This window comes from Drosophila subobscura, chromosome O (genome assembly GCF_008121235.1).
Source record: "Drosophila subobscura isolate 14011-0131.10 chromosome O, UCBerk_Dsub_1.0, whole genome shotgun sequence".
Taxonomy (NCBI): Eukaryota; Metazoa; Arthropoda; class Insecta; order Diptera; family Drosophilidae; genus Drosophila; species Drosophila subobscura.
In genome coordinates, this window is record NC_048533.1 from 11,758,481 (window position 1) to 11,782,048 (window position 23,568).

Here is a 23,568-nt window from a genome sequence, read left to right on the forward strand (position 1 = left end):
TTAGGCGCTGATATTGTCTCTTCCATCATAAGATAACCAACAGCAAGAGCGTGCCCCTCCTTGAGCGTGATGTGTTTCCGGCCGAAGCTTTTGCTGGTGTTGAAGTGTTAAGTGAAAAAAAAGAGTGTTAAAGCGCTCCACGACATGCCCTGCCGGCGGCGGTATTCGGACGTTCGCAATGAATGTCACTTGGATTAAGCGTTGGATAAGTTTTTAATTTATTGTGCATACAATAGAAAGCATGCTGCTCTAGGTTAAGTGGGGGTTAATGTATAGAGGGGTTATCGGAGCGTTCCCATCGAAGTACTTCCTCCCTTCGCTAGGCTTCGCTTAGCTCAGCTTAAACTGGCTGGGCTCGGTGCCGGCATGCAGAACCAAAAGCTCCGGCGTCATCGGGGCATTGAGGGTGACCCAGGCCTTGGGCACACCGGCATCATCGCGCGCAGATTGCAGTGCCTGCTGCAGCGCAAAGGCCACCGCGATGGACAAACAGATCGCAGGTTCACCAGTAGCTGAAAAATTATACCTTTTAGTTACTTCAACTCGGGCAGGAACATGTGATGGTAAACTCACCCTTGGACCGCATAAAGCCCGCCTTGTTGGGGCTCTTTGGCAGCAGCTCAATGCGCAGATCCACGGGAATGTCCTTGGCGCCTGGTGGCTTGTAGGTCCAGGTGCGGTTGGTGAGGCATTCGCCGCTCTGCTTGTCCACCACAATCTGTTCGCTGGTCCAGTAGCCGAGGCCCATCATGAAGGCGCCTTCGATCTGTCCGATATCCACATTGGGATTCAGACTCTCACCCGTGTCCTCGAGGAGATCCACGCGATTCACCAGATAGTTGCCAGTGAGCACATCAAACTCGACCTCCGTGAGGCAGAGACCGCACACCGAGTACGGCTCCATGTCGCCCTGCTTGCACTGATCGCTGGCAATGAGGTTGATCTTCCGGTTGTAAGCCTCATTGATGAGCTGCTGCCAGTTGGAGGGCTTAACCTCCTCCCTGACCGGTTCCAGGCGGGAGTTCAGCGTCTCGCAGGCCTTGCGCACGGCATAGCAAAGAGTTTCACTGCCCACAGCGCCTCCGGTGACCATTGAGTTGGCTCCATTGATGGTATCGCTGGCCTCAATGCGCACCTGTTGCATGGGAATGCCCAGAGTGTGGGCCACCACCTGGGAAATCTTTGTGTTCATGCCTTGACCCATTTCAATGCCTCCGTGGGACACCACCACAGTGCCATCGCTGTGGTAGATGGCCACCGTTGCGGGGTACTGTCCAAAGTACCCGATTTGGTACTCCATAATGCACAGCCCCAATCCGCGCTTGCGCCAGCGATTCTCCTTGTTGTAGGCAATAATATCAGAGCGACGTTCCTTGTAGAGCGTGTTCTTCAGGAATCCTGGCATCATTTCACCCATTTTGTGTGCGGGCAGCATATTGGCATAGCGCACATCGGCGGGATCCTGCCCCGTCTCGAAGGCAATGTGCTCGATGATGTTCTCTATCAAGGCGATGCCCTCGACAGAGCCAGGAGCGCGACAGGGAGTGTTGCTGGGGGAGTCCGTGTAGACGAGGAATCCATCCAATTTGAAGTTATCGCTGAACTCGTAGCAGTTCTTGGACAGCATCACCACGTGGCCCATGGGAGACTCGTTGGACAGGTAGCCGGCATCCTCGAAGAAGCGACTGACGAGGCCCACAATCTTGCCCGATTTCTGCACAAAGAAATCGTAGTCACAGTGGAAGGCCCAGCGCTTGCCAATGGTAGTCATAATGGACTCCAGCGACTGCACAAAGCGCACGGGGCGATTCAGTTTGTTGGCAGCGACAGCAGCGGCCGCAGCGGCGAGGTTGCAGCGAGTGGCCTTGCCTCCATAGCCGCCTCCAATGCGGCGGGTCTTCACCTGCACCTCGTTGGCTTTTAGGTTCAGAATGTTGGCGATTGTATCCTGTGACAGATCCATCCACTGTGTGGCCACATACACTTGCATTCCTCCCTCGAAGGGCACTGCCACAGTGGTCTGTGGCTCCATGTAGTAGTGGTACTGCAAGCCCAAGTCCAGCTGTCCGGAGGAACTCACATCGAAGTGCTCTCCCTCCAGGTCGAGGTTTTCCAGCGTGGACTTTACCTTCTGCTCGAGACGATCGCTTGATGAGGCGCCCACCTTGTCCAGCACATCCTTCAGACTGGCTAGCACCTCCTTGGAGCCTCCGTCGTAGCTCACCTGCACCAATTCCGCGGCACGATGGGCCAATAAGTTGGAGCTGGCGACAATCATACCGATCGGTTGATTGTGGAACTTGATCTCGCCCGTGGCAAAGAGCTGCTCGTCTTGGGCAAAGAAGAATTCATCGCGGGTCTTGGGGCCAATGTAGTTGGGTCCCGGAATGTCCTTGGCATCCAGATAGGCCACAACTCCGGGCAGAGCCAGCGCAGGCTGGGGATCCACCTTCGTCACCTTCGCACCCACCTTCTTGGCTGTGACAAAGGCCGCCCACACCTGATTGTGCTGAGTGGGCAGATCGTTGGCGTAGGTTGCCTCCCCGGAGCACTGGATGAGTCCCTCGTGCTTCTCCGTGGGCTTGGTCACTGGATAATGTTCCTGGAAGGTCTCAAAGTTCTGTTTTCCACTCGACACTGGTCGCTGCAGCAGGGATCCACCCAGAGCGAAGCGACTGCCCACTCCCTGTTTCCTCTGTGCGGCTGTTTTCAGAAGAAACTTGTAGAACAGTCCGCAGGCGAGTTTGCGTCGATACACAGGCGAGGCATCGGGCAGCACCTCATCGGGTTGCAGAAGAGTCGACAGTTGGCTAAAGGCTTGCTCCACCAATCCATTCTCATAGGGATTACGTCCCAAGAGAAGTTTCTCAATGGCCGTGGCATGAACAAACTCCGGGTTGATTCCGCCAAAGCAGATTCTCGCAGTTTTCACCTTTGAAGCGTTGTCCAACTCGAGCAGGAAAGCGGCATTGACATAGGCATGAGCATTCTGGGCACGTGGCATGATCTAAGGATGGGAAAACAGATGAGTTTCGAGTCTTAGAAGATTCTCTGACAGATCTCACCTTGTAGGAGTCAAATAGAAAACGATCCTTGGGATAAGCGGGGAGAACTATTCCTCTTATGATTTTGCCCTCCATCGGTGTCTTCAGATAGCTGGCAAGGCTGACAGTCGCCTGCTTGACCAGCGACTCCTGGACAATCACCTGTGCGTCCAGGGCCTCGAGAACGATGAACACGTCCGAGGGGAACTCCGGGTGGTCATGCTTGATGGTCAGATTGCCCGCCAGGGTGCCGGCCTGGGTTAATGCAAAACAAATTGATAAGCGAAGAGCGTAAGAGAGTCAAACGATAAGATAATTCGACTTGTTGCAGGAGAGCCGAAGCTTACACCTTATCAGGAAGATAACTGGACACTTGTCCATCGACTTACATTGCGCACGGGAACGTTGGCGATCCAATCGAGATGTTGCCACACCTGGGCCAAGTACTCGAAGCCTTTGGTCTGCTCCAGCTGGCGGCAAATGTCCATCGTTTCGGTGAGGCTCAGGTTGCCCCCGAGGGTGAGGGAGCCAGCATCCAGCTTGTGTCCCTTGAGCTCTGCCAAACCTCCGACATCGATGAATGCCTTGATGTCCGCACTGCGGCGGTACACCCCGTGGGCCGTGTTGCCGGCCACCAGCATGATGGGCAGCTTCTCCTTGACGGCGCTCTGCAGGGCTTCAAAGAGTTGACTCAGGCTCTCGGGCCAGCTCCAGCGGCTGCCATCGAGGTAGATCTGACTCCCCTTGGGCGACTGCTTCTTGCAGGTGCCGGCGCACTGCTTGCCCGTCTTGGGGCACTGCTTTGTGCTCAGATCCTCAATGTCCGCGCACTCCGCGGGAATCTGAATGTTGCTGTCCACCGCAAAGGACTTCATGGCATCCAGGATGGGGCGGTAGCCGGTGCAGCGGCAGATGTTGCCTCCGAAGGAGTTCTCCACCTCCTCCATGGTCACGCGACCCCCCTTCGACTTGAGCAGCCCGTACATGTTCATGACGATGCCCGGCGAGCAGTAGCCGCACTGGGTGCCGTTCATCTTGGCCAGCCGCTCCTGGATGGCGTGGTAGCCCACCCGCTTGTTGCCCAGACCCTCTGCGGTGGTCACCTCCAGTCCCAGGCAGGTGTTCAGCAGCGTGAGGCACGAGTTGACGGCCCAGGTGCGCACCTCTCCCGCCTCCGGATGGATGCCGGTCAGAGTGCACACGCAGACGCCGCATCCGCCCTCCTGGCACATGAACTTCGTGGCCGTCAGACCGGCATGCTCTCGGATGAAGGTGTTCAGCGAGATGTCCGCAGGCAGGGCAGCCAGATTAACTGTTGGCAGAGAAAATATTTCATTAGATTAGTGGGCCAGTCAGTCAGTCAGGATTTAATCTAATCTAATGTATCTACAACTAAAACACTTGAACTTTTTTGAAACTGCTAAATTTAGAGGCGCTTTTTTAGCATTACTACCAACCATAATTTTATATGATTAATAAGACACAAATTTCATGTTTTCTGGGCACTTTTCGACACTTTAATAGCACTTTAATGAGTGTTCTTCAGATGTCGAAAATTGGTTTGGACAAACAGAAGAGACGTAAATATGTACAAACAAATGTCATAATTATCTACAAGCATATTGCTATCTCATTTTGACAACATTTTGTGCAAATCATTATCTGCTAATAACTAACTTAACGACCTGATAAATACAACCTTTCAAAATAAGTCAAATTAAAGGCAGGCGTTCTATTGCGTTGCCAAAGTTCTTAACAATTTCCCATAGAAAATATATGAATTTTCAAGTGTGTTGTAATACAACAATAACAACAAAAACATGAGTAACGTGTTTGTAGTTTGTTTTATCTTTTCGATGGCACTTCAGTCAAGCAATCAAAACCAATAATTAACTGCGCTGCCCACACACTCACCGTCATAGCTGTTGCCGTTGATTGTAATACTGCCAGCCATTATCGGTGTCTTATATAATCCCACGGAATCAGCTGGAAGGGGTTGCCTTTATTTGTTGTGAAATTAATTGCAGGCTTTCTCGAATTCAACTGGTGTCTGGCGTTCTAGAAACTGTGTTTGAATTTCACAATGTGGCTGAGGCAAGCGTTCTTTCTGTATGTTCCTTCGTGTGCGTTTTTGACGACGATCCCGGAGCTACTGTACGTTACGGCTCTACCAGTCGCGTATTTATCGCGGAGCCAAAAATGTGTGCTCGCAATTTCAAGTTTAACGGCGCTTCCGCTCCGGCGCTCTGGCACTTCTAACTGCCATACGATCGAGAGGCGTGAACTTCTGCCGCATCACTATCTCCCCCGCTCTCTCTCGCGCTCAGCCACTCTCATACTCTTCTAACAACTCTCACACTCACTCTCTCTACCTGCGTGTGTAAAGCTCTATCTGCTAATTGTTTTTGTTTAGACTTTTCTGTTTTGCTTGAGTTTCTAAACAAACCGGTGAATCGCTTTGGTTTCGGCAGAGGGTGGGCGTCTGTGTGTCTCTCTCTCTCTCTCTCTCTATAAGGCACTGGAAACAGTTGAAAGCTTTATTTGTGCTTTCAAATACGCAGCTGCCAAGGAATTGTGAGGAGGCAAATGAAAGCGCTTTTGTTTCTTGAAAGAGATGGTTTGATCGCTTCAATTAGAAATACAACTAAATGCAATTAAATCATTGAATCAATAAGAAAATATATTTCCCCAACCAACTAAAATCTAATAAAAAGGTAATCCAAGGTAATCCAAGGTAATCCAAATGGTATCCACTTCCCCTCTCAATTCAGCGCAAAGCTGTGCACTTGGCTGCCCGCATTCAGCACCACCGTCTCCGGGGTGGTTGGTGCGCCCAGACGCACCCACTCTCGCGGCAGACCTGCATCCTGTCTGGCCGATTGGATGGCATGCTGCATGGCAAAGAGCACGCCCACAGAGAGGCAGAGCGCTGGCTCACCCGTCGCCTTGGAGCGCATAAAACCCACCGGATTGGGATTCTTCTGCAGCAACTCAATGCGAAAATCAATGGGAATATCTTTGGCCCCAGGCGGATGGTAGTTCCAGGTGCGATTGGTCAGAATGCGACCCGTCTGGCGATCGTAGAGCAGCAGCTCCGTGAGATAGTAGCCCAGGCCCATGACAAAGGCACCCTCCACCTGGCCCACATCGATATTGGGGCTGATGCTCTCGCCAGCATCCTCGAGGATGTCCACGCGGCGTATCAGCTGGCTGCCCGTCAGTATGTCCAGCTCCAGTTCGCAGAGACTCAGCCCAAAGATGCCGTAGTTGGGTATGTCCCCCAGCTTATACGAATCGCTGGCTATGAGGATAACCGACTGCAAGTAGGCAGCCTGCAGGATCTGCAACCAGGTGGCAGCCGCGCCCAAACGTTTCTTCACCGGCTCCAGGCGTTTGTTCAGCGTGTCGCAGGCCTTGCGCACGGCCAGTCCAATCATTTCGCTGCTCATGGAGTTGGCCGTGATCATGGAGTTGGCTCCACTCACCGTATTGCTGCTCTCCACGCTCACACGCTCCAGCGGCACGCCCAGCACAAAGGCGGCCACCTGCGCCGCCTTCGTATTGATGCCCTGACCAATCTCTATGCCACCGTGCGTGATGACCACCGAACCATCCTCGTGGTAAATGGCCACCGTGGTGGGGTAGGTGAAGCCAACGCTCGTGTTCAGCGGAAACTCCATGAGCGTCAGTCCGAGGCCGCGCTTGCGCCAACGATGCTGCGCGTTGAACAAATTGATTTGTTCTCTGCGCTGGCGGTACTCCGTGGTGGCCAGAAAACGAGGCAGCAGCTGCACCATCTTGCTGCCGGGACGCAGATTGACTAGACGCACATCGGCGGGATCCAGCTGACAAGTGAAGGCAATGTGCTCGAGAGCGGTTTCCGTCATGGCAATGGCTGGAAAGGGTTTAAAGTTAGTTAAAGAAAGGAAAATGCCAATCCCGAGCTCACCCTCTGCCGTTCCTGGCGCACGACACCAAGTGGAGCTCGCTGCATCTGTTCGTATGGCACTCCCCTTGGTCTTATAGTTGGCATCCGTCAGATTGTAGACATTCCTCAGCGCTGGCAGTGTGAGAAAATCCACAACATTCTCATTGAGACTGCAGCCCGCATCCTCGTAGTAATTGTTGCTCAACATTGTGATCAGCCCACTGGCCCTGGCCCTAAACTCATAGTCCGAACGGCAGGCCCAACGCTTGCCATTGCACTCCATCATGGACTCGATGGTCTGCACGAATCTTGCGGGTTTGTTCAGCTTGAAGGCGACCAAAGCGGCGGCACAGGCGACGAGATTGCCGCGTGTCACCTTGGCGCCATAGGCACCGCCCACGCGACGCACCTGCAGCTGCACCTTGTTCACGTTCACCTTGAGCATCTGGGCAATGGCACCCTGAGTGCCATCCATCCACTGGGTGGAGCTCCACACCTGCAGCACACTGTCCATGGGCACCACAATCGTTGTCTGCGGCTCCATGGTGAAGTGGTACTGCGACTCCAGTTCGAGGATGCCACGACCCAAGACGTCGCCTGGTGCCAGAGGTGCGGGTTTCGGCTTGCCACTCTCCTTCTTCAGACAGACAATTCGATCCTGCTGCTTGGCGGCCAGCACTTGATTGATGCTCGTGTAGAGCTGCCGCTGATCATTGGCGTAGGTCACCTCCACGAGGCTGGCCGCATAGACAGCCGCGTCCTGCGACAACGCTGCAATCACGCCCAGCGGCTGATCGTAGTACTTGACGCGTCCAGCAGCAAAGATCTCCTCCGCTTCGGGGGTGAGCTGTGTAACCGTCACAAAGTTATTCACTCCGGGGATATCGTTGGCCGCATAGAAGGCCACAACGCCGGGATAGTGCAGCGCAGCTGTGGCATCAATCTGCTCGATGGTGGCACCCACACGCTTGGCCGTGACAAAGGCGCAGTGCACGGCATTCGAGGTGGTCAGAAGATCGTTCATGTAAGTGGCCTCGCCCGAGCATTGAATGAGACCTGCAAGGCAGAACTTTTAATTGATTTTCTCCGCATAGATTCTGGCACTCACCTTCCAGCTTCTGCACCGGCTGTGTCACTGGATAATTCTTCTTGATCGTCTCGAATGTCTGACTGCCCGAGGACAGCGCACGCTCCAGCAACTGTCCGCCGCTGCGATAGCGTTCCCGCACGAGCTCCTTGGGTGCGGAGCCGAGCAGAAATTTGTAGAGCAAGCCGCAGGCCAACATCTCACGATACTCGGGCGAGGCCTCCGGCGGCCGCTCCTCCGCCTGCAGGCTGCCACGCAGCTGCTCAAACATCTGTTGGACTGTGGCTGCATCGTAGAGATCTCTGCCCGGGAGAAGCTGCTCCAGTGGCCGATCGTGCACGTAGTCGGGTCGAATGTTGCCAAAGCAAATGCGAGCGGAGCGCACAATGTGCCGCTGCAGGTCCTGCCATTCGATGAGGAAACCCGCATTGACATAGGCGTGCACATTCTGAGCTCTAGGGAGGATCTGAGGGAACATTTAAGCAACGATCTTTGAGGGGGGAGCCAAAGTTCTTACCTTGTAGGAGCCAAAGAGATATTGCTCCTTGGCATACGCTCTCAATATGAAGCCACCAATGAGCAGCTTGGGTGTGGCATCCGTCAGATAGGAGAGCAAACTCATCACACGCTGACTGCTGGGATTGTCATAGACCAGCACATTGACGTCCAAAGCCTCAAAGGTGATGAACACATCCGAGGGGAACTCGGGATGTTGCTTCTTAATGCTGATATTTCCAGCCAGTGTGCCATTCTGCAGAACGAGTTTGTTACTGGATTAGAAGTTGCTTTTTCGCTCAGTGCATCAGCCGCTGCTTGATTTGATTTAATGTCTATGCGACAGAAATTTGAGAAAGTTAAATAAAAGCCAAAGTGTTGCCCTAACAAAGCGCCAGAGTCTGTGGCCAAAGTGCAGCCATTTGTGGGGGCATCTATCATTAGTTAGGGTGTTAGAGTATCCCCTAGTTGTTGCTACTAATTAATGGATTTTATCCACCAAATTTGGTCAGCGGCGAAACGAGTTTTCTGTCTCTACTCACATTTCGCACTGGAACATTCGCAATCAGGTTAAAGTGCTGCCACAACTGCGCACAATACTCGAAGCCCGGCCGCTTGGCGGCCACCAAAAACTGTTCCATGGCATCGGTGAGCGTGAGATTGCCACCGAGCAGCAGATGATCCGCCTCCAGGCTGTGCTGCTTCAGCTCCGGCACTGCATGTACGTCGATGTAGTGGCGTATGTCTCTGGGTCGTCGGTAGACTCCATGCGCTGTGTTGCCCGCCACCAGGAAGAACGGTTCTCCACTCGCCACCTGGCTGAGCGCGGCGAACAACTCCTGCAGCGTCTTGGGCCAGTACCAGTGTGCGCTGGAGTCCTGCCTGCGCGCTGGCCGCGTGCAGCTGCCTTGACAGGATTGTCCCGTTCGTGGACACAGCAGCTCGAAGGAATCCTCAATGTCCACACATTCGGAGGGCACCTGAATGTCGCTGTCCAGCGCAAACGACTTCATGGCATCCAGTATGGGACGATAGCCGGTGCAGCGGCAAATGTTGCCACCGAAGGCATCCTCCACCTGGGCCATGCTCACCTGCCCGCGATGCTGCTCCAGCAGCCCGTACATGTTCATCACAAAACCCGGCGAGCAGTACCCACACTGGGTGCCATTCAGCTGCGCCAGACGCTTCTGTATGGGATGATAGCCGCTCAGTTGATTGCCCAAGCCCTCGTCCGTTATGATATCCACATCATTGCAGGTGTTCAGCAGCGTCAGGCACTTGAAATAAAGTTTTATTAGCAACCAAGCGAGAGGGTAAGCCAATCCCTGTACTCACCGAATTGGCAGCTCTCGACTGCACCTCGCTGGTGGCCGGCTGGCGTCGTCGAATGACACACACACAGGAGCCACAGCCGCCCTCCAGGCACATGTACTTGGTGGCCGTCAGATGCAGATGCTGGCGCAGGAATGCGTTGAGTGTTATGTCCGGGGCGTAGTCTGCCGCCTGCACCTCGTAGGGGTAGCCATTCACATTGAACTTGATGCTCATCGTTGCAGCGTCGCTGGCCAAATGGTGCGAGCTCTTGGCCATTCGCTTCTATTTCAAAGCACAGCCGCTGGAAACCTGATTACCCGTTAATTAGGCCAAACGAGTTCCCGGCAGAGCCACTGCCAGCCGGCACTGTGCGAAATCTTCAAGCTAATTGCAGACACAAACGGGCGGCAATTATGTGGCAAAAAGTGCACCAAACGCAGAGTAAATATATTTGGAATAGTTACAAAAAGAAACAAAAGAAAACCCCAACCAAAATTATCGTTTACTTAAGCCTAAAGCTCGTCGCCTCATGGCCCGCATTCAGCACCAGCGTCTCGGGTGTGGTGGGCGCGCCCAGACGCACCCACTCCCGCGGCAGACCCGCATCCTGTCTGGCCGACTGCAGCGCCTGCTGCAGCGCAAACACCACGCTGACAGCCAGACAACAAGGCGGCTCTCCCGTGGCCTTGGAACGCATAAAGCCCGGTCCATTGGGATTGGGTTTCTGCGCCAATTCAATGCGAAAATCTATGGGAATATCCTTGGCGCCCGGCGGCTTGTAGTTCCACGAGCGGTTCGTCAGCAGTCGGCCCGTTTCGCGATCGTACACCAACTGTTCGCTCAGCCAGTAGCCCAGACACATGACAAAGGCGCCCTCCACCTGTCCAATGTCGATGAACGGACTGAGACTCTCGCCAGCATCCTCCAGGATGTCCACGCGTTTGATCTGACTGTTGCCCGTGAGCACGTCCAACTCGATTTCGGTAAGGGCCATGCCATACACATGATAGTTCTCCATGTCACCCTCCTTGTAGTGATCGGAGGCAATCAGATTGATGGACTTGCCGTAGGCAGCGCCCACAGTCTGCAGCCAGCTGTCGCCGCTCCTCTTCACCGGCTGCAGGCGTGCGTTGAGGATCTCACAGGTTTTGCGCACCGCAAAGCAGAGACTCTCGCTGCCCACAGCACCGCCAGTGACCATGGAGTTGGCGCCGTTAATGGTGTCCGAGGACTCCACCTTGATGTAGCTCAAATCGATGCCCAAAGTGTAGGCTGCCACCTGAGCCACCTTCGTGTTCATGCCTGGTGGAAAAAGAGAAGAAATTTAATAGAGAAAACAAAACCAAAGAGTGTAATCCCCACCTTGACCCATTTCGATGCCTCCATGGCTGACCACAACAGTTCCATCCACATGATAGATGGCCACCGTGGCGGGATATTGTCCAAAGTAGAAGATGGGATAATCCATGACGGCGAGGCCCAGGCCGCGCTTTAGCCAGCGGTTCTTGGCATTGTGCTCCTCGATCTCCTTCTTCCGCGTGTCGTACTCCCGCGAGGCCAGGAACTGCGGCAACAGCTCCGACAATTTGTTCGTTGCGGCAATGTTGAGGAGTCGCACAGCTGCCGGATCCGCCTGCACCTCAAAGGCCACATGCTCGATGATGTTCTCCATCATGGCAATGCCCTCCACAGAGCCCGGGGCCCGACACCAAGTGGAGCTGGGCGCATCCGTGATCACCGCGTTGCCATTGTTCTTGAAGTTGACGCCCGTAAAGTCGTAGCAATTGGTGGCTGTCAGCGTGGAGTGTCCCTCGATGGGACTCTCGTTGTTCACCCAGCCAGCATCCTCGTAGAAATCGTTGGACAGGCCCACAATCTTGCCGTTGGCCTTGACGTGGCATTGATAGTCGGAGCGACAGGCCCAGCGTTTGCCATTGCAGTCCATCATGGACTCGAGCGACTGCACAAAGCGCACAGGACGATTCAGCTTGAAGGCGGCCAAGGCAGCGGCACAGGCGACCTGATTGCCGCGGGTGATCTTGCAGCCATAGCCACCGCCCAAACGACGAACCTGTAGGGGGAATTGGTGAGCGAAAGACTTGCAGACTGAGAGACAAAACTCACCTGCAGCTGCACATCTTTGGCCTTCATCTGCAGCATGTGTGCAATCACAGCCTGCGTGTGGTCCATCCACTGCGTAGCCGAAAAGACCTTCAACCCATCCTCATAGGGAATCACGACCGTCGTTTGCGGCTCCATTGTAAAGTGATACTGCAGACCCATCTGGAATATGCCGCGAACTTCCTTATCGGGTGTGTCGGAGAATGTCACTTCCTTCAGCTTCGATTTGGCCACTGCAATGATGCGTGAAGGCTCTGGAATTTCCTCAGCAAACACATCCCCAATGCTGGGCATCAGCTTGAAGTCCGCGCTCGCCTTGCTGTACGAGATCTTCACCAGTTTTGCCGCACGCTGAGCCTGATCGGCAGTGAGGGCCACGATCACACCCGCAGGTTGCTCCGAGTGACGCACGACGCCAGCGCAGAAGATCTCCTCCGCCTGGTAGCCAAAACTTGGTTCACAGAAAGTGTTTGTGCCAGGCAAATCCTTGGCACTGTAGAAGGCCAGGACACCCGGTTGCGTGCAGGCCTCCTTGGCATCAATTGCGTCGATCGTGGCTCCCACTTTAGTGGCTCCCACGAAGGCGCAGTACACCGTGTTGGATGGAGTCAGCACATCGTTCATGTAAGTCGCCTCGCCCGAGCACTGGATCATGCCTTCGACCTTCTGCACGGCCTGGGTGACGGGATAGTTCTGCTTCTGGGTCTGGTACACCTGCAGACCCGATGATAATGGACGCCGCAGAATCTGACCGCCACTCATGAAGTTCTCCGCGACCTCCGAGCTCGGGGCATGCTTCAGCAGGAACTTGTAGAGCAATCCGCAGGCCAATTTGGTGCGATAAGCCGGACTGGCATCAGGCAGCACCTCATCTGGATTGAACTGACTTGGGAGTGTGTCGAAAGTCTGTTCTATGAGTCCACTCTCGTAGGGACTGTGTCCCACCATCAACTGCTCAATGGCTGTGGCATGGACAAAGTCAGGACGAATGCCACCAAAGCAGATTCTGGCACTCTTCACCTTTGAAGCGCCGTCCAACTCGAGCAGAAAAGCAGCATTGACATAGGCATGGGCATTCTGGGCACGTGGCATGATCTACAAAGGGAAGAGAGACCTTTAAGAGTAAGAAACTGAATGATATTTCCATTTTAATTACCTTATACGAATCGTAGATAAACTTATCCTTGGGATAGGCAGACACCAGGAACTCCTTGATGATCAATTTCCTATTGGAATCACTCAAGTAATCCGCCAGAGACATTTGCTGCTCTTCTGTGGCGCTCTTCATGGCCACAACTTTGACATCCAATGCCTCAAAGGAGAGAAAGACATCCGATGGGAACTCGGGATGTTGTTTCTTGATCGAAATGTTTCCAGCCAAAGTGCCCGACTGCAAAGGAAGAGATGATTATCCGCTCTGGAAGCTGATTCCACACTCACATTGCGCACGGGAACATTCGCAATGAGATCCAAGTGGTTCCACAGAACCTCGAGATACTCAAAGCCAGGCTGCTTCGATGTCTTGCGAAGGATGTCCATGGTCTGCGTCAGACTGAGGTTCGCTCCCAGCTTCAGCTGCTGCCCCTCAGTGCTGTGTCCATGCAGCTCCTCCACTCCACTCACATCGAGGAAGTGCTTAATGTCCGTCGATCGCCTGTAGACTCCATGCGCCGTGTTGCCAGCCACCAGCATGAACTCCTCTGCCTCTCCGATCTTGTCCAGTGCCTCAAACAGCTCCTTCATGGTCTTGGGCCAGTGCCACTGGCTGCCATCCTCGTAGACCAAAGTGGAACGGTGACAGCTGCCGCTGCAGGGCTGCCCCGTCTTGGGACAGTTGCGGGCCTCCAAGTTTAGATCCTCAATGTCCGCACATTCGGCTGGGATTTGAATGTCGCTGTCCACCGCAAAGGACTTCATGGCATCCAGTATGGGACGGTAGCCGGTGCAGCGGCAAATGTTGCCACCGAAGGAGTTCTCCACCTCCGCCATGCTCACCTGTCCCTGGTGCTGCTCCAGCAGCCCGTACATGTTCATCACGAATCCCGGGGAGCAATACCCACACTGGGTGCCATTCATCTTGGCCAGACGCTTCTGTATGGGATTATAGCCGGTGCGCTGATTGCCCAACCCCTCGGCAGTGACGATCTCCAGCTGGGCGCAGGTATTGAGCAGCGTCAAGCACTACAAAGGAGAACATAAACGATTTGTGGTTAGAGGTTGAATAAGTGACTCAATTGGATCTCGATACGAACCGAATTAACAGCCCAGCTGCGGGTTCCATTGCGGAGTACGCAAACGCAGGCTCCACATCCTCCCTCCTGGCACATGAACTTCGTGGCCGTCAGTTGGGCATGTTCCCTGATGAAGGTATTCAGCGTGATGTCGGGTGGCAGATTGGTGAGATTCACTGTGGAAAATAGAGAGTGGAAATGTGTGCTAAATGTAGGGGCTTACAGTTGGTCAACGATTGCGTGCAGTGTCAAATGCATTTGTATGAATTTTTACTCGTATTATTACTATGCTTATCATATCATAATAAATGATATATGATCAAGTTTTGTAAACACTACAATTTGTTTAAAACAGAATTGTTTAGTCATTGTTTCGGAGTTTGCAAGTGGAGACTGCAGGCAGAGTAATAATACATACAAATGGGAATACAATGGGCACAGAATCTGTTTGACTTTTTGGTACAAAAACAAACGCAGTAAGAAGAGCTTTCAGAATCTCTAGAGCTTTCATCTTGAGAGTTATGATGAAATTCACATTGATTTTAGTTTTTCTATATGGCTCGAATTATTATGAAGTTAGACACTTATTTTATTGTTATATAGGTATTTAAATATTTATTTTCTCATGATTCCAACCATCCAGAAGAATCCCCGAAGCATGCAAATTAAACTTCAACTAAAGGATTATCTTCCCATGTAAAGTTATTTTTACTATATACACCATTTACATTATGTATATGTACAATGTATGTATGTACATGGATATGTAATTTGTAAAATCTTTGCAGTTACTTGCTGTAACACTCACCCGTGTACGGCTGCCCATTGATTGTAAATTTCGTCGTCATTTTGCTAGTTAACACAGCACAACAAAACAAAATCACTCAAATGTCAGCTGCTAATGTTTTTTTCTATAAATAATTCAGTTAGTTGCCAGTTTTTAAATATTTTCCGTCTGGCGTTCGTTCCACTGCGAAATGCTGCCTGCCTCAAGCACTGCCGTTGCTTAACTGAACGCTCGCGCTTCAATCACCATCGCCTCCTCTTGACGATCTGTTCAACAGAGTTTGATTGCCATTTTTGTGTATGGCAGCCGTAAATAAATATCAGTTTGACGGGAACTCTGTATAAATTAACAATAATTTGGTTAAATTTTCATGCCTTGCAATCGCCGATCGGAAATAATTGCAGTCTATCCGCGCTTCCACAGCTCCGTTACGTTCCGTTTCGTTTCGTTTTCGTTTTAGCTGCTGCTCCGTGAAAACTGTTTGGCGATTGCCGTGCCGGCGCTCTGGCTTCTGATTGTTTCTTTGCCTTCTTTTTTTGTTCGCGATTCGTCAGCTGTTTTTTGCTGCTGTGTTTTGGCAGCTGTGCCGCCTGGTCACGATACTTGCGAGAATAGCAAAAAAATAAAAGAGAAAAAGAGGTCAAGCTTTGGTTGCAACGAAGCGGGGAATACACTTTGTGGGACAATGATGAGGGAACGGATAAACAAGTGACGTTTGCAGCTTGGGATTTTGATTGAAAAATCTATTCTAAATGTTAATTTTTAACAAATATATTCAGAGAGTTGTTAATGGACATTTTTTTAATGAAAAGATATTGGTTCTACCAACGTAAAAATGTACCCTTGGGATACCCTACCCTGAAAAACGTTTGGCGCTTCGTTGCGTCAACAAATAACTATATACAAACACATGTAAGAGAGGCTTTGTTGAAGTTGCAATTGCACATACAAATTTATATTTGTTTTTTGATTGCACACTGTGGATAATAGTCATTATATCTGCCTTTTCAGTGTCTAACCATTTATATATGTATGTATATTTGCTTTGTGTTTATTTAATGACTTTTCAAACCAAGCAAAAATGCTAATCTGCATTTGATTTGCCTTAAACGCAATAGCGAGTCACGTGTACACTCAAAACAGAAGTGTACTCATCGAAGATGTATTTTTGTTATAACCGTAAAGTTTCTCAAGAGTTTAATAGAGAGAGAGTGAGAGAATGTGTGTGAGAGAGTGTGCAAGCATTTGCCGGCCGGCATAATTGCCTAATTTTTGCGCTCTCCTTCCTCTACCATTCTCACTCTCGCCCATGTTCGGCAGACACAACAAAAATTGTATTTGAAAAGCTTCAACAATCGAAAAACTAGAAAAACAAGCTTTTAAGTGATATTAATTAAAACACTCAAGTCAAGCGTTCGAACAAAGTCAAAAGTTAAACAGCAATTGAAAAAGTGTTGCGCTGCCGAATAATTAATGTTAGTCGTGAGAGAGCGGCATGGAACACAAACAAAACAAAACGGGACGACACGTGAAGCTTTTATGGCATATATGTATGTATGTGGGAAGAGAGCAAATATACAAATCACTGAAGCTTTTGCGTTGTAGCAGATCTGGCAATGCTGTTGTTTATTTTGAGAGCGGCGATCCATCACCAAAGCACGAATAAACTTTAATTTGAAGAGCAATTCATTTGGGTGCTGCAAAACAACTTTAATAGGAAAAGGTGAGCGGAACGTGGGTACAATCCATAATTTATATTCATGCCATACCTATTTCAGCTTAAAATCCGACACCTCATGGCCCGCGCTGAGCAACAGCGTCTCTGGCGTTGTTGGCGCCCCCAGTCGCAGCCACTCCCGTGGCAGTCCCGCATCCTGTCGAGCGGATTGCAACGCCTGCTGCAGGGCAAATATCACACTCACAGCCAGGCAACAGGGCGGCTCTCCAGTGGCCTTGGAACGCATGAAACCCGCGCCATTGGGTTTGGGATTATGCACCAGTTCAATGCGAAAATCTATGGGAATGTCCTTGGCCCCCAGTGGATGGTAGTTCCAGGTGCGATTGGTCAGCAGGCGGCCATTGTCGCCCTCGTAGATGAGCTGTTCGCTGAGCCAGTAGCCCAGGCCCATGACAAAGGCGCCCTCGATCTGTCCCACATCGATATACGGACTGAGACTCTCGCCAGCATCCTCGAGGATATCCACGCGGCGCATCAGAATGTTGCCAGTGAGCACATCCATTTCGATTTCAGAGAGTGCCAGTCCTAGCACATGATAATTCTGCATGTCACCCGTTTTGTAGTGATCCGAGGCAATCAGATTAATCAGCGCCGCATTGGCGGCTTCAACGGTCTCCACCCAGCTGGCCTTGCTCTTGCGCACGGGCTTCAGACGCGCGTTGAGTGTGTCGCAGATCTTGCGCACCGCATAGCAGACACTCTCACTGCCAATGGCATAGCCCGTCACCATGGAGTTGGCGCCATTGATGGTGTCCGAGGACTCCACTTTGATGTAACTCAAATCGATGCCCAAAGTGTAGGCAGCCACTTGGGCGATCTTTGTGTTCATGCCTGGAAGGAGAGATCGAGAAGGGTTCCAGGAGAACGTAAACACAGATGGAAGTTCCGCCTTACCTTGTCCCATTTCAATGCCTCCGTGGGTGACCACAACAGTGCCATCCACATGGTAAATGGCCACCGTAGCCGGAAACTGTCCAATATAAATGACGGGAAAATTCATGACGGACAGTCCGAGACCTCGCTTCGTCCAGCGATTGTTCGCGTTGTGCGCACCGATCTCCTTCCTCCTGGCATAGTACTCCCGCGACTGCAGGAACTCTGGCAGCAGCGTGGCCATCTTGGTCTTCTTGCTGATGTTTGCCAGTCGCACATCCGCCGGATCCCGCTGCACCTCAAAGGCCACATGCTCGATGATGTTCTCCATCATGGCCAGACCCTCCACAGAGCCTGGGGCACGACACCACGTGGAGCTGGGCGCATCTGTGAGCACCTCGTGGCCGCTGAGCTTGAAGTTTTTGTCCGTGAACTCGTAGCAATTGCCCGCCGTGTAGGTGGAGTGACCCTCCACCGGACTCTCGTTGGTATTCCAGCCAGCATCCTCGTAGAAATCGTTGGACAGGCCCACAATCTTGCCACTGGCCTGCACGTGGCACTCGTATTCAGAGCGGCAGGCCCAGCGTTTGCCATTGCAGTCCATCATGGACTCGAGCGACTGCACAAAGCGCACAGGACGATTCAGCTTGAAGGCGGCCAAGGCAGCGGCACAGGCGACCTGATTGCCGCGGGAGATCTTGCAGCCATAGCCACCGCCCAAACGACGAACCTGGAGGAAGGATTTGTTAGCGAAAATCTTAGAAATTCAAAGCTAAATCCCACCTGCAGCTGCACATCTTTGGCCTTCATCTGCAGCATGTGTGCAATCACAGCCTGCGTGTGGTCCATCCACTGCGTAGCCGAAAAGACCTTCAAGCCATCCTCAAAGGGAATCACGACCGTCGTTTGTGGCTCCATGGTAAAGTGATACTGCAGACCCATCTGGAATATGCCGCGAACTTCCTTATCGGGTGTGTCGGAGAATGTCACTTCCTTCAGCTTCGATGTGGCCACTGCAATGATGCGTGACGGATCCGGTGTGCCAGAGGCAAAGACATGCTTCAGGCTGGGCAACAATTTGAAGTCGGAGCTGGCCTGACTGTAGCTAATCTTGACCAGCGCTGCCGCACGCTGAGCCTGATCGGCAGTGAGGGCCACGACCACACCCGCTGGTTGTTCGGAGTGCCTCACGAGTCCGGAGCAGAATATCTCCTCGGGCTGATAGCCGAAGCTGGGATCAGAGAAGGTGTTTGCACCGGGCACATCCTTGGCACAGTAGAAAGCCACCACGCCAGGCTGCAGCAGCGCCTCTCGCGCATCAATGTCATCGATTGTGGCTCCCACTCTGGTGGCCCCCACAAAGGCACAGTGAACGGTGTTGGAGGTGGTCGGCACATCGTTCATGTACGTCGCTTCCCCCGAGCACTGGATCATTCCCTCCAACTTCTGCACTGCCTGAGTGACGGGATAGTTCTGCTTTTGGGTATGGAAAAGCTGCAGACCGGAGGAGAGTTGCCGCTGCAGAAGCTGACCGCCGCTCTTGTACTTTTCCCCGACCTCCGCATCTGGGGCATGCTTCAGCAGAAACTTGTAGAGCAATCCGCAGGCCAATTTCGAACGATAAGCCGGACTGGGATCGGGCAGCACCTCATCAGGATTGAACTGACTTGGGAGTGTATCGAATGTCTGTTCTATGAGTCCACTCTCGTAGGGACTGTGCCCCACCATCAGCTGCTCAAGGGCTGTGGCATGGACAAAGTCAGGGCGAATGCCACCAAAGCAGATTCTGGCACTCTTCACCTTTGAAGCGCCGTCCAACTCGAGCAGAAAAGCAGCATTGACATAGGCATGGGCATTCTGGGCACGTGGCATGATCTACAGAAGAAGAATATGAGTGGGGAACCATTGAAATCTTTATCATATTCACCTTATACGAATCGTAGATAAACTTATCCTTGGGATAGGCAGACAGCAGGAACTCCTTGATGATAAATTTCCTATTGGAATCGCTCAAGTAATCCGCCAGAGACATTTGCTGCTCCTCCGTGGCGCTCTTCATGGCCACAACCTTGGCATCCAATGCCTCAAAGGAGAGAAATACATCCGATGGGAACTCGGGATGTTGTTTCTTGATCGAAATGTTTCCAGCCAAAGTGCCCGACTGCAAAGGAAGAGATGATTATCCGCTCTGGAATATAATTCCACACTCACATTGCGCACGGGAACATTCGCAATGAGATCCAAGTGGTTCCACAGAACCTCGAGATACTCAAAGCCAGGCTGCTTCGATGTCTTGCGAAGGATGTCCATGGTCTGCGTCAGACTGAGGTTCGCTCCCAGCTTCAGCTGCTGCCCCTCAGTGCTGTGTCCATGCAGCTCCTCCACTCCACTCACATCGAGGAAGTGCTTAATGTCCGTCGATCGCCTGTAGACACCATGCGCCGTGTTGCCAGCCACCAGCATGAACTCCTCTGCCTCTCCGATCTTGTCCAGTGCCTCAAACAGCTCCTTCAAGGTCTTGGGCCAGTGCCACTGGCTGCCATCTTCGTAGACCAAAGTGGAACGATGACAGCTGCCGCTGCAGGGCTGCCCCGTCTTGGGACAGTTGCGGGCCTCCAAGTTTAGATCCTCAATGTCCGCACATTCGGCTGGGATTTGAATGTCGCTGTCCACCGCAAAGGACTTCATGGCATCCAGTATGGGACGGTAGCCGGTGCAGCGGCAAATGTTGCCACCGAAGGAGTTCTCCACCTCCGCCATGCTCACCTGTCCCTGGTGCTGCTCCAGCAGCCCGTACATGTTCATCACGAATCCCGGGGAGCAGTACCCACACTGGGTGCCATTCATCTTGGCCAGACGCTTCTGTATGGGATGATAGCCGCTGCGTTGATTGCCCAACCCCTCCGCAGTGACGATCTCCAGCTGGGCGCAGGTATTCAGTAGTTTGAGGCACTGCAAAGCGATGGGAGTTCATTGTTAGCGTTTGGAATGATTCAGTTGATCTTTGACCCAACCGAGTTGATGGCTCTGGGTCCGTTGGCATCGCGCACAACGCACACACAGGCACCACAGCCGCCCTCCAGGCACATGAACTTGGTGGCCGTCAGCTGGGCATGTTCCCTGATGAAGGTGTTCAGGGTGATGTCGGGTGGCAGATCAGCGAGGTTCACTGTGGGCAGATGTGGAGGGGAATTCATGGAGTATAAATTAGTTGGCAGAATATCCTTCTATTTATCCTTTTACCCACCTGTATAGGGCTCTCCGTTAATGTTAAATGTTGTCGACATTTCACTTTGTTTGTTGCTGCTGGCTCAAACTCTGCTCAACTGCTGGTCCCTGCGGACTGTACTTGTATTTATTCTGCAAATCACTTAACAAATGCAATGTTTGCCCAGAGAGTAAGTGGAAACGTTTATGAAATTACCAAATAATTTGTGGAAATTTTTTGTAAATTGCAATTGCTCTTCGCTTTGTTGTTGCCCCATGCCAAATGCAACATGCAACAGATTTATTTGCCGATTTGTGTAATTTCCATTGTGCAAATGGAATTATTTATTGTTTGTTTGCCAGTAATATTCATTTAAGAGTTAAGGTTTTCCATTAGTTATCAATTTTGTGAGTAATTTGAGGGTTTATAGCTACAGTTTATAGAGCGGAGTTCCATGGATTTTATCAACAATTTTGTGGATATTTTTTAGCGCAGAGTTCTTTGGGTTTTAATACCATTTTGGTTATATTTTTTGTAACGCTAACAAGCCCGAATATTTTTTCATTATTGGCCCTATCCCATTGCCTTTCGTTTTTGTGTTTCTTTGACGCGGCTTAATTAATTAAATACATGTTGCCTCCTCCTCTCTCCCTCTCCCTCTCTCTTTTATTATTAACTCGAATACTGAAAACTGTCAACTCATTGGGAAATCATTTGTCAAAATATAAATCGATGTTTCCCCCCCCCCGACAAAACTTACATAATCATCCCACAAAGGAACAACAAAGCGAAGAACGTTCCGTTCCGCCCTGCCACCTTATCGATATTCAAGAATCGTTTCGAATCGTTTTCAAAAAAAATAAACGAATAATAATCAAAATACAACAAAAATATGAAAAAAGGGGCAAAGATGATACAAAAAACTGTGGAAAAAAAAGAGTGAGGAACATTTTTTGGTACAAGTAAAATTAAAATATGAATAACGCAATCTTTTCTCACATGGCTGAGCATTTTGGTATCCAACGGGGCAAGGGCAACCCGCTGTCAAACAGGTAAGCAGCTAGAGCCAGAGCCAGAGCCAGTGGAGAGTCCAGGGTCTGAGGTCTCAGTTCTGACCCAACCGCTCCTTGTTGTTCATTCGGGGGAGTGTCCATTGTTCGTTCTTTTCGTTCGTTTTTGGAGCTGTCATGCATAATAAAATTCCAATATATTTGACCGTGTGTACGTACGCCTTCGCCTTGTCTTCGTTTCTCCTTCTCCGATTGCGGATCCTTATCAAACACGAAAAGTGACGTGAGCCTCCTCCATCTGCAGCTCCAGCTCCGTATCCCACTCAAAACTGCGTAAAAGATGAGACACTGGACAGTCCGCACACACCCATAGGAAAGTGTTGGGTTTTATTGGCCAACGGGCATTTGATGCTCCAGCAAGTCCGATGATGACACTGACCCACTGAAAAGTCAAGACCAAGACCAAGCCCAGGTTCTGTTTGAGGTCCCCAGGCCATGGCAAGGTGAGACAGACGCCTCACTCAATTGGCAACATCTTTCGGCTCATTCCACAAATATGCGATGGCCTTTGACTTGGAAGATTAACTCAAGTTTATAGGCAAAACTTTTGCGGTTTCAGATAGTGCATGGACAACAGTGAATAAAGTTCCAAAAATGCTAACAAATGTTCATTATAATCACATCTTTCCGATACCAGCTGCCCATTATCCATCCATCACTCACCCTTGCATTGGATGTTAGCCCGCTTTTGGTAGGGTTCAAATATATAAATGTGTAACTAGTCGATGGTGACATTGTTTAACCCTTTGTCACTTCCATTGACAGTTCAATAATGCGTCATTTGGTGTGCAACTCACTGACAGCAGGAGAGGCAGAGCTGGGACTCTTTGACAGCAAGAGCTGGCACACCGTTTGGAAGAGGGGAAGCTGCGACTCTCCTGACACGAAGAGGGTACACTGCTGTCACACCAAACTGGACAGCGGGAAGACTTGAAACTGCCAGCAGGTATCAAGAAACAGCTTCGGGATAGGTTCAAGATGAGTTAACACGTGCAGAATGAAACTGAGAAAGATTATTGGGCAGCTTACTGGGGTTTATGATTGTAAGTTTGTAAAGGGTTTAAGGTGCTTAAGGAAAATGTATTTAATTGGTGGAAATCAATGACTAAATCTGCGCCTATTGCTAAGGAGAATTCTATAATTTACTACAGTTTATTTACTCTACTCCATTATTTATAAGGAATAACTTTGTGGCACTACAAATAGAGCTCTCTCCATTGATACAACGTAGAAGTTTTATATCTCTAAAAAAAATTGAAATAAATATATTTCTCTTATGTAAGAGCATTCCCACTTCTCTCTACCTTCAAATCGCAGGTTCACCCCCCACACTTTTGCCTTTTGTGCGGTCCGTTCTTGGCCTTCTTGCTGGCATTCATTGGCTTGTTGGCTGCACTCCTCGCAGTTCTCTTTCGCTGTCTTTCTCTGTCGCTTGTCGCCTGTCGGATGTCACATTAAATTCGCATTATTTGCTTGAAATAATTTCTGCGTTTATCGTTTTGAGGGCCGGCAACAACCACTTCCACCGCTGAGTCTGTTTTCTTCTCCTCTGCTGTTATTTTGATGCATGTTGCAGCCGTGTGGATAAGGCGGTTAGGATAAGGAGACATCGTCGCAGACGACGCATTTTAATGACTTTTGGCGGACTCGTTGGCAGCTTCTTTATGCCCCG

General features: G+C 51.0%; 4 protein-coding genes across 5 annotated transcripts; all 4 read right to left on the reverse strand.

Moving 5' to 3' along the window:
* Positions 1 to 194: 194 nt before the first annotated feature.
* Positions 195 to 5,190, reverse strand: LOC117898653 (indole-3-acetaldehyde oxidase-like). 2 transcript variants are annotated; one of them, XM_034808226.1, is made up of 6 exons: positions 4,959 to 5,190; positions 3,434 to 4,356; positions 3,066 to 3,299; positions 574 to 3,007; positions 331 to 512; positions 220 to 249 (listed from the first exon to the last, which is right to left on the reverse strand). In XM_034808226.1, exons 1-5 carry the CDS (start codon positions 4,996 to 4,998, stop codon positions 331 to 333), a joined length of 3,813 nt encoding a protein of 1,270 aa, XP_034664117.1. In that variant the 5' UTR covers positions 4,999 to 5,190; the 3' UTR covers positions 220 to 249. The 2 variants fall into 2 exon arrangements, with proteins under 2 accessions (XP_034664116.1, XP_034664117.1); XM_034808225.1 differs by having other exon boundaries at positions 195 to 512; positions 4,959 to 5,189.
* Positions 5,191 to 5,749: 559 nt separating this feature from the next.
* Positions 5,750 to 10,198, reverse strand: LOC117898651 (xanthine dehydrogenase/oxidase). The gene is made up of 6 exons (XM_034808222.1): positions 9,890 to 10,198; positions 9,097 to 9,831; positions 8,577 to 8,810; positions 8,081 to 8,525; positions 6,994 to 8,028; positions 5,750 to 6,939 (listed from the first exon to the last, which is right to left on the reverse strand). The coding sequence occupies exons 1-6, from the start codon at positions 10,142 to 10,144 to the stop codon at positions 5,807 to 5,809; spliced, it is 3,837 nt and encodes a 1,278-aa protein (XP_034664113.1). The 5' UTR covers positions 10,145 to 10,198; the 3' UTR covers positions 5,750 to 5,806.
* An 81-nt stretch (positions 10,199 to 10,279) lies between these two features.
* On the reverse strand, positions 10,280 to 15,464 carry LOC117898654 (abscisic-aldehyde oxidase). The gene is made up of 7 exons (XM_034808227.1): positions 15,029 to 15,464; positions 14,242 to 14,396; positions 13,430 to 14,170; positions 13,146 to 13,379; positions 11,993 to 13,084; positions 11,231 to 11,939; positions 10,280 to 11,170 (listed from the first exon to the last, which is right to left on the reverse strand). The coding sequence occupies exons 1-7, from the start codon at positions 15,066 to 15,068 to the stop codon at positions 10,371 to 10,373; spliced, it is 3,771 nt and encodes a 1,256-aa protein (XP_034664118.1). The 5' UTR covers positions 15,069 to 15,464; the 3' UTR covers positions 10,280 to 10,370.
* LOC117898655 (xanthine dehydrogenase-like) lies at positions 15,308 to 20,722 on the reverse strand. Its single transcript, XM_034808228.1, has 8 exons — positions 20,633 to 20,722; positions 19,830 to 20,570; positions 19,546 to 19,779; positions 18,402 to 19,493; positions 17,640 to 18,348; positions 16,777 to 17,576; positions 16,587 to 16,704; positions 15,308 to 15,609 (listed from the first exon to the last, which is right to left on the reverse strand). The coding sequence occupies exons 1-6, from the start codon at positions 20,705 to 20,707 to the stop codon at positions 16,777 to 16,779; spliced, it is 3,651 nt and encodes a 1,216-aa protein (XP_034664119.1). The 5' UTR covers positions 20,708 to 20,722; the 3' UTR covers positions 15,308 to 15,609; positions 16,587 to 16,704.
* Between the last annotated feature and the right edge of the window lie 2,846 nt (positions 20,723 to 23,568).